General features: G+C 43.2%; 1 protein-coding gene across 2 annotated transcripts in view; it reads left to right on the top strand.

The window, feature by feature from the left end:
* Window positions 1–6,911, top strand: part of CTPS2 (CTP synthase 2) — an 86,085-nt gene extending 79,174 nt beyond the window's left edge. The window contains exons 18-20 of one of the 2 annotated variants that reach the window (XM_015417618.1): window positions 2,565–2,570; window positions 4,584–4,689; window positions 5,749–6,911. In XM_015417618.1, coding sequence (XP_015273104.1) covers window positions 2,565–2,570; window positions 4,584–4,653 — 76 coding nt within the window. In that variant the 3' untranslated portion in view covers window positions 4,654–4,689; window positions 5,749–6,911. The remainder of the gene's footprint in view (window positions 1–2,564; window positions 2,571–4,583; window positions 4,690–5,748) is intronic. The other variant, XM_015417619.1, reaches the window with a different exon arrangement.
* Window positions 6,912–10,219: the final 3,308 nt, after the last annotated feature.

Raw genomic sequence — 10,219 nt, 5'->3', positions numbered from 1 at the left:
GAGGTGGCGGACAGGCCCTGGAGGGCTCGTCCGCCGGTGTGGACTGGGGGCGGGGGGTGGGGGGAGCCGGCAGACGGGCCCTGGAGGCCTCGTCCGCCTGCCTGGAGTGCGGGCGGGTGAGGGGAGGACCGGCGGACGGAGCCTAACGGCTCCGTTCGCCGCTGTCCTGAATGTGGCCAGTTAGTCTATGAGCGGAAGAATTGCCGCTCAGAAGACGCTGGCTTGCGGCGATGACTGGCTCCCTCCCCTCCCAGCCACCCAGCCAATGGCAGGCCAGGTTCGGTGAGGGAGCCAGTCATCGCAGGCAGCGTCTTCTGAGTGGCATTTTTTCCGCCCATACACTAACGGGGCGCATTTTAGAATTCTGGCACCCAAAACCCTTTTATAATATAGGAGAGATGGTACAGAGTTGTTTTCTGTTGCCCCAGAATGTCAGACCAGAACCAACAATTAAATCAAAAGAGGTTTTGGCTAAACTTTAGGAAGAACTTTCTGACAGATCAGTTCCTCAGTGGAACAGGCTTCCTCGGGAGGTGGTGGGCTCTCCTTTGGAGGTTTTTAAACAGAGGCTAGATGACCATCCAACAGCAATGCTGATTCTGTGAATTTAGGCAGATCATAAGAGGGAGGGCGGGAAGGGTTGCATCAGTGCTTAGTTATTGTGACCCTTTCTTACTCGCCCAAGGAAATGCTGATTGCCACTTTGGGGTCAGGAAGCAAGTTTTCTCCAGGCCAGTTTGGCTGGGGATCCTGAAGGTTTTTTGTCATCTTCTGAGCATGGACCAGGGGACACTGGGTGTGTGTGTAGGGGGGGGAGGTATTTGTGAATTTCCTGCATTGTGCAGCAAGTTGGACTAGATGACCCTGGAGGTCCCTTCCAACTCTATGATTCTGTTGCTGATTTTATCATTGATTGCCATTGTTTCTCTCTGCTGTTTTCCATTTTTATGATAACAGATTTAAATACGAGGTTCAGTTGTGATTTAACTGTGCTGAATGGAGAACTAATCTAGTCAGCTGTCTTTGGGACAGCCAGATTCTGCCTACATGAGCTCTTGCAAATAGTTTCATACCTCATAGAATTATTTATTATTTATTTTTCCACTGTATTCAGGTTTTTACCTCTCAGACAAAGGTGTGTGTGGGGAAGAGGGGGGAATTATTTGTGTTTCTAGATATATCTTATTCCTGAAGCTAAGCTGAAGTCAGGATAGAATGACTTAGGGCCAGACCACACATAATGCTGGAGTTCCATGACAGGAACGTCTTGCATGTAATCGAACTCTAAAGCAGTTGTAGGAGGCCTGACCCAGTCAAGAGTTGCTATACAGGACAAGGAAATTCTTTATATCATTTCCCTGACAAGAAATAGCCTGGCAGGATTTGTGTCTCTATTTTTCCCTAAGGAGTCTTAAAGCAGCTCAGGTAATTTTTGATCAGGACATGAAGGATATTTCAAAATAGTTGATCATGCTATTTTGATGAATCAACTACAGTCAATTTTGATGAATCAACTACAATCAATTTTGATGAATCAATTTTGATGAATCAACTACAGTCATAAAAGGAACAGCCCTCTGCTGTCTTAATTCTTTCCTTGTTGACATGAAACAAAATCTCCATGGGAGTAGCAGGATCAGCTAGGTGGGACATGATTTTATCCTTCATGCTCTTTAATCTTGATATTAAATCTTTGACTGAGTCCATCAGTTGCTTTGAAATGGGTTGTCATCAATATATGGAGGACATCCCGCTTTATATTTCATAAGCTGAGCTTCCAAAGCAGCTGTGATGGCATGTAAAATAGTTTTATTCTAGAAAGCTTTTAACTTGTCTGTGGTTTTATTTTGTTGATGGGTTGTTGTACTGGTTTAGTGTCCTTTCAACTTCTTGTTGCATTGTTAGGTATCTTGAAGCCATGGAGATAAGATGAGATATAAGCATTTATTCAAAATATTTGTATCTCACTTTATCTCCATGGACTCAAGGTGGCTAACAAAGAAACAAGAAGTTGTAAGGACACAAATACAGCATAACAATTTTGACTGAAGTCCAGTTTTCCAGTGGTCATGTAGTCGCTTACTGCAGAATGCTTGAGAGCAAATTAATTTATAATTTGCCTGTGGTGGTGATTTAAATGTTGCCATTGCAGCACAAAGCATCCAAGGTGTAAATGAAAATTACTTTCTTTGAATGTTTATATATGCACAGTGTTTATCTGGTATTTAATTACATTTGTAGCTGGCACATATCAAATGGGATTTCTGTGCAGCATTTAATATGAGCAATCTCCAAACCCCAGTTATTCATTTGGTCTCCGTAGCGTCTTTATGCAGCACTTGAGGATAATGTGAGAGGAAATGTATGCTTATTCCAAGAGTACTCTGTTACAAAATTAGGGACACTATTAGCATTTTCTGCAATGGTTAGCATATATTTGCTATTGTAGCAATACTTTTTTAAAAGATGTATGGTTATACTGTCTTTGAATACATTATTCATGTAATATGTAAGCCTGATTCAAAATATCAAATTTTATTCCATGCTTTCCCTGGCGCATTCAGAAAGAAGTAAGTGTAATTGCAGTAATACTAATATGAATATGAACATTTAATCTATGTTTTTATTAGTGCTATAGTATTAATTACTGGGGAAATGAGAGCTTTGGCAAATCCTTTCCTTTCCCTGAAGTTTTATCATTGAGACTTGGCTGCCCAGTCCTCTGTACACACACGTACACACACACACACACCCATCCCCCTGTGCTTATTTGCTTTTTCATGTAATTTCAGTTACCAAAGACAGCCAAAAGCTGTCTAATTCTAAGGAATATTGCTACCCCCAGTTTCAGTGGTGGAATAATAAGACAGAGACCAGACATGAGGTGGCATAACAAGCAATACAGAGTTGGAATGACAGATATGCAAGTATGAGGCCCAAATGGAGAGATAGGAGCGCTCACTGTGTGTTTCTATCCCTCCTCCTAATAATTTTTTTCACTCATAAAGTCTGGTGAGGCAACCATGTTAGTCAGGCCACCCAGTTTCTCTACCCTTGCCCAAATCCAGCATCTTCTTTGTTGTAATTTTGCCCATTCTGCTTGCTCTTCGCAGGCCTTTCTTGTTACTTTCCATCCTTCCTTCCCGGAGATGCCGCTCGATGGTACTCGAGCTCTACCCATGTGCCACAATAGCTGAATTCAGTCAAAACCTTTACATTTGCCCTGTTTCTCATGACATTCCTCTTATTATTTTTAACACTCTAGACTTCCACCTTCTGCAGCACCCTAACCAATAGTGTTCATTGCCATGACACAGAACTCAAACTCAATTTTACTCAAAAGAATGCCTGTTTACAGCCAGTTACATTCAGACTCATTTTAGGAACAATACCTTATACCAGGGGTCATTTCGTAGAAAAAGAGCTAGGGGGACTCATTAGCATAACTCATTAGCATATGCCACACACCCCTGACATCACCGGAAGTGTGTCCTCCCCACAGCCGGCGGCGACCTCCAGCGGGCACCAGCAGGGAGCTCCAGGCCCCGCCCTCCCGCACCTCACCCGGGGGGATGGCGTCCCCCTGCGTCCCCCCCCCAAATGACCCCTGCCTTATACTGATATGGAATCTGAAAAAACCCTCATCTTTTCCTAATGTAGGATTCCTAGTTAGAGTTCTAGACCATCTAACCCAAACCCTCTGCTCAGTGTAGAAAATCGTAAACTTGAGCTGACAGATAGCTATCCAGTCTCTGCATGAAGACTTCCAGTCAGCAAAAGCCCGTTTTCACTCCCTAGGTTACTGGTTCTATTGTGGAACTGGTCTTACCATTAGGAAGGTTAAATCTGAACTCAGGTAAACATATGATTCCTGCAATATGATGGACATATGAAAGTTTTATCACATGGTGACTCATCCCCTAGAAACAGCTAAATTGCTATCAGTAGGAAGAAAGCTCACACATGATGAGATTGCCACTGTGTTGAACACCGTTGGGGCAAATCAAACTAACATTCAATAGTTCCAAATTTCATTGATTTCAATAAGTGAAACACCCACTGAATTCTTCCATTAATACTAATAGGACTTGAAAACACTTAGGCTGATTTCACACTAGAGCTGCCTCGCTGTTGCGCCGCTGTTTGCCCTGGTTCTATTTGTCAATTTCACACCCGAAGCCGCGCGGCTGATATTGACCCGCGGCTTCGCCCAATTTCCCCTGCAGTTTTGTGATCCTGTTTTTTGAGGATCAACGAAACTGTGGAAGAAATCGGGCGAAGCCATGGGTCAAAATCAGCTGCGCGGCTTCGGGTATGAAAATGACCAATAGAACTGGGGCAAAACGCGGCGCAACAGCGAGGCAGCTCTAGTGCGAAATCAGCCTTAATATATTGCTGATAGTGGTAAGAGCTGTGTTCAATCCACTTTTAATGCACTTTTGAATTGGATTTTGCCAGTTCACACAGTAAAAATCCAGTTGGAAAGTGCGTTGAAAGTGGACTATTTAGTGTGTGTGACCGCAGCCAAGGTGAAAATATGGATTTTTAATTTTTCACTTATTCCACTTATTTCTTACTTTCAGTGACAGCTACAGTGATCTCAGTGATGATAGTTTTCCAGAAAAAGAACTTCCTGAATCAGAAACAAACTGAAAATTTTGCAAAGCAACAAGAACATAAAGGATGCAGGTAAATGGGATAATTTTGGTATTATGAATGTGTTTCTAAAGGGGTTCCTTATCCATAGGATACTGCTATAAATACAAACCAGTAGAGAATAGACGAAGTAATCAGTCAAGAAATTCTTGCTTTGAAGCTTTGTTGTCTCTCTTACCAAATTTAATTTGTTAATGAACACTTGACCACAGTTCTCTTCCTGGAGTGATATTTCTCATACCACTGTCTTGGTGGTTCAGAGGACAAGCCGGCCTAACTAAGAGCCAACAGTAATGCAAGCCGCACCCAGGCAAACCCTTCCTCTGATACAGGCCATGCCCTAGACGCTTTTCTATTAACTGCTGGGCAACAAGATGAAGAAAACATTGGTTGTTCCTTGGGTAGGGCAGCATTATGTAAATCTCCAAAAAGGTGGTGCGTGTTCGTATACATAATTTCCCCTCTAAATTGGGTGCATTCAGTCAATTTAACTTAATTCTGTCCTCCTATTCCATATTTTATTTTTAAGTGATGTTTTACAGGAGATTTCCTGGTACATAAGCAAGCGCTATGTGAAATGATGGAAGTAGATCAGTATAGTCTTTTTAGAAATGCACCTTGTTTTTCCCCTCTGTTGCCCTTAATTTTCTTAATTCAGCTTTATAAATGTACCTTTCACATTTGCATAGGATTTCAGATGTATGCCTCAGTGAACAAAAGGAAATTGTATTAGTGTTGTGTGTTGCTAATCCAACACTGAATGTTTGCCTGCTGCCTAGTTTTTCTCTCAAACTGACCTGAAGTATACAAGGCTAATGACTCCAAAGTACAGTCCTTTATTTCATCACATTAATCTTCTGTCCAAATAACTTAAAGAATCAAGGTAAACAGTGCATTCAGTGTTGAGTCTGGTGCAAATGGTGGAACTGGCAGAGGGCTTGTACAAAGTGTAGCTGAAATAATTTCTCTTCTACTTACTTCAAGGACAAATGATTCAGATGTCAAATAACAGGCCAACTATAGAAATGCTAATTACATATGCAGAAAAGATGGATGCACAACAGTAATTCTTTTCCCCACTTTTTTCACAAGATAAAACTTCAAGTGGAAGAAAGGGGCACTCCAAAGGAAGAAAGGCTATTATGTCTTAAAATCATCAAAGAAAACTACTACAACAGCTTTCCTGTGAAGACCCCGTGTTCCAGACAATACTTCTGCTGCCTCAAATAAAAAATCTGTTCCATTTAAAATTGCACAAAGGACCATTCCATCTTGATTGGAGTTGAATCTGTGCTAGCTGTGGATAGCAGGAAGAGGAGGGGATATTTTGAAGAAAAATTTAATTGCTTATAAAATGTCAACCTGAAAAGTATATTGCTTTTAAGAAACTGGGCGAAACATGATCAGTCTGTTTGATCAAACCTTTTCTTAGGTTCATTTCTTCATTTTTTTCAGTGACTGACCGTCAGGCAAAAATACTTTAGTAAGGGATGATATGCATACTTATTTATCTTGACCTGTACCACTGTACACATTTGCTTTTTGTCCTGTGACAATATTGTTGAACAAATGTCACTGTTGGAATAGAATGACAACTTAGTAAATAATAAAACAAAAGATTGTAAACTGTCCAGTTTTATATAAGTTCCAAATCTCGGTGTTTGTATCCACTGTGCAGGTGTTAAGTTAAGTTAAGGAGCAGTTGTGAACATGGAGTTGACATTCAAATAATTCTTTGCTTTTATACCATGTGGATCCACGTGTACCACACTGGGACAGTCTTGAGAATGTTGTAACAAGTCTAAAGCAAATTTCTACTTACATTCGTTTTAGTAGTACTAATGCACATATTAACTATAGGCAAAATTGTATATTATTTACCGTGTCTGCCACAGTGTGGCAGCAGTCATCTCATCAAAAACAAAAGATCCATTTTGCACTTCATCTACTTCTTTGAAACTAGTGAAGATATGTTTCGGCATCTAGTCAGCTAGTGGTACACATATTATTGCACTTTTTTAGGGAGAAGAGGCTCTTTATGGCATAAGATTTTCAGACAGTGCTTTAATTTCCTATAAATTATATCAGAGAAATTATATCAGGCAAACAGTAGCCCATACATGTGATTTTTAAAGTGATTGACTTTACTTTGCAAGTATATGATCCTTTATTAGTCACTGGTTTTCTAATTTCTAGACCTATTTGAGACATTTGAGACATATCTAGAAAAATTAACTGTATATGTTTATTTTTGAGCAGCCTGTATAATGTGATGAGAATTCTGAGAGAGATTATTTTGCTAGATAATTGAATCTCTTGAACCTTGGTCATGATTTCTGTAGCATGTTAGAATATTCGTAAGAATTTCTGTAAGTTTAAAATGGATTTTTATTAAAATATTAAATGAAGAATGGGCTTGTATTGTATTAGAAAAATCAGATAAAAGTATTACCACAGACAAGGAATAGTAGCTCAGATTTCTGTTCATGTCTTTTCCCTTCTGCTGAGACAAATATAATTTCCGGAGTAATGAACTGTGGGCTATAGGATATTGCAGAACTACAATGAAGGTATTTGGGAGACAAATAGGTTCCTGCTGTAGCTGTGGTCAAGCGGCTAAGAGGAAGAAACTGAAACTGAATCCTGACAAGGCACTAAGTGGTAGATATTGCGGCCTGGAGTCTTGCCAGCCTCAGCAATGGGGAGGGGATATGGGATTCCCTCCTTGTGAGTCTTCCACTCCCTCACTGAGCCATAAGGTGTGGGGAATTGGCAGTGATGGGGGAGTATCGCCAATCCCCACATTTATATTGTAACAGCCAAGTCAGCCAAATCTCTGGATACTTAAATAGGTGCCCAGAGCTGTGAAGGGGCAAGACAGATCTGTCTACAAACCTGAAAACAGCCCCAGGTTTGCAGAAAAATGTGAAATCTCCCTTATAAATAAAAGCCGAATGGTGGTGGCACTTCTCTAGAACATTCCACACGCTCCAAAATCAGCTCGCTCTCTGATCTGTCATTCAGAGGATCTCCCTATCCACTGGCTGCTTTGCCTGAGTCCTGCCTCCAACATTCTAAACATTTTGCTGTTCCTCCTCCCCCCATAACCAGTCAGAACACAGAGGTTATTTGCATATGCAGCCTCATTGGCCTTTGCCTTGGAACACAGAGGTCGTTTGCATATGCGACTTGATTGGCTTTTGCCTCTAACATTCTAAACAGTTTGCTGTCCTGAGGTAAAATGTGTCCAATCTCCAGGTGAGGGCTGGAGATCACTCAGAATTACAACTGCTTTCCAGATGGCAGAGATCAGTTCCCCTGGAGAAAATGGTGGGCTCTGTATCCTTATATGCTGCTGAGGTGGCCCCCATATGACAGCCAATGTGACGTAGCAGTCAGGGCTTCAGAGCACGGGAGAGGCTGCAGGTGTGTGAAGGGTGGAAAGCTGAAGAGTGAGGGGGAAATAAAGGTAGGTTGCTGATTGGCTGGGAAGGAGATAGGGTTGCCAACTCCAGGTGGGAAATTCCTGGAGATGTGAGGGATGGAGCCTGGAGAGGGTGAGGTTTCAGAAGGCGTGGGACCTCGGACAGGTACAAAGCCATAGACTCCACCCTACAAACCAACTATTTCCTTATGGGGAACCATTGTTGCCAATCTCCAGGTGAGAACTGGAGATCACTCAAAATTACAACTGTTTAGGTAGCAGAGATCAGTTCCTCTGAAGAAAATGGTAGACTCAGTGTCATTATACCCTGCTGAGGTCACCACAGCAAATCGACAGTGTCCAAGACGGGGGCACCTGCCCAGAGCCTCTTTCTAGAGGTTGTTGTATTTATTTCCACAACGGACCTTTTTCCAGCACGGGGGTATTTTAAGCAATGGATTCCCTCAATGGCTGTTGCTAGGCAACCACAGTATCCAAGGCTTGGTTCTGTCAGTAAAAGGAAGAAGAAGGGGACGGGCCCTTTTCCAGACCTTTGAGGGAGGACTTCTTGGGGCCAGGCCTGACTAGGGTTGCCAGTGCCAGGCTGGAAATTCCTTGAGATTTTGTGGTGAAGTCTGAGGAGGGCAGGATTTGGGGAGAGGAGAGGCCTCATCAGGTTATAATGCCATAGAGTCCACCCTCCAAAATAGTTATTTTCTCCAGGGGGACAGATTTCTGTAATCTGGAGTTTAGTTGTAATTCTGAGAGATCTGGTCCCACCTAGAGGTTGGTAACCCTAGGCCTGGCAGCAACCACTAGGTGACTTAATACCACTTGACTTGTGACTGAACTGGGTCTGACTGCTTGCTACTGTCGCTGACTTACCCTTCAAGCCTGAGAGGCAGGGCTGCAAGGCTTAAGGCTGCACTATGGGGGGAAAGCCCTGGGTGCCCCAGACCCCTGCAGGGAAAAGCAGACCCAGACGGACAAGGGAATGAAGGCTCACTCAGTGACTTCGACACCAGCACCCTCAGTATTGGAAGTGCAAACCCAACCTTCTGTCACCATATGGGCTTCAGAACCACCTCCGAATAAGGCTAAGAAAAAGGCTGAACCTTCCCGCCACAGTCCAACTCAGTTGCTGTCAGGTCGACACCAATCAATCTTGCCTCAGAGCTGATGGTCCCCATCCCCATGAGGTCGAGTGTCACCATCCTCTTGGAGTCGACAAGACTCCCTGCCTCAATACCAACAAGCTGACTCCCCATCAGGAATTGAAGTCAACCTGTCCTTGCATCCAAAGACACCTTCGCCATCATGATGAGCTGCTAAGTCTCCAGATTAGTCGGAAGACGAGGTCTTTGAGGTGCTGCCATCGACTCTATGTCTTAGAACAAGGGGCAACTTGATCAGCAGCCACAGAACCAATGGCCGTCTCAGCAGAAACTGTGGTCTCCATTCCCATTTATGATGCTGCCTCAATGGGGGCCCTGGGCACCCTCACAAGGTCCATACCCTTGGCAACCTCCAAAATCTTCTACCGGGTCCTAGGGGGATCACCGGACATAGTCCAGAGAGGGGACTTCCCATCATAGATTGGATTCTGAAGATGCTCTTTACCAGATTTTGGAAGCAGGATAGGAAAGCACATCCATGCCCTCTCCTGATGACACAGTAGGTGACCTGTCAGCACCATCACACCCGGAAGACCTGAAGATGTATTCTGAACAGCTAGTCTGAATGCCGGAAGCCCTAGGATTAAAATACCATGCTTTGGAATCTCAGCCATCAGATCCTATAGTAAAGGTGTTCTGCAATCCTGACTCAGGGCCTGTGGTACTTTCCATGCTTCAGGAGATGTAAGATATAGCAAGGACCATTTGAGCCAAACCAGCTTTGACCCCAGCCTCATCAGAGAAGTTGGAAAACCTGTACAATATCAGAGAAGAGGGCTGCAACTACCTGTTTCACCACCCCCAAGCAAATTCCGTGGTCTTGGAGGTTCTCCCTGCTAAGGGAAGGGCAGGCAGCCACTCATCCCCTTTTGACAAGGAGGGCAGGAGACTGGACTTGTTGGGAAGAAAAATCTACTAGTCTTGTGCACTGGGGCTGAGGGGGGCTAATTTCACAATGGTTAAG

The sequence above is a fragment of the Gekko japonicus genome, unplaced genomic scaffold (genome assembly GCF_001447785.1).
Source record: "Gekko japonicus isolate JY-2015 unplaced genomic scaffold, Gekko_japonicus_V1.1 scaffold18, whole genome shotgun sequence".
Taxonomy (NCBI): domain Eukaryota; kingdom Metazoa; phylum Chordata; class Lepidosauria; order Squamata; family Gekkonidae; genus Gekko; species Gekko japonicus.
This window is presented reverse-complemented; position numbering and strand designations above follow the sequence as displayed.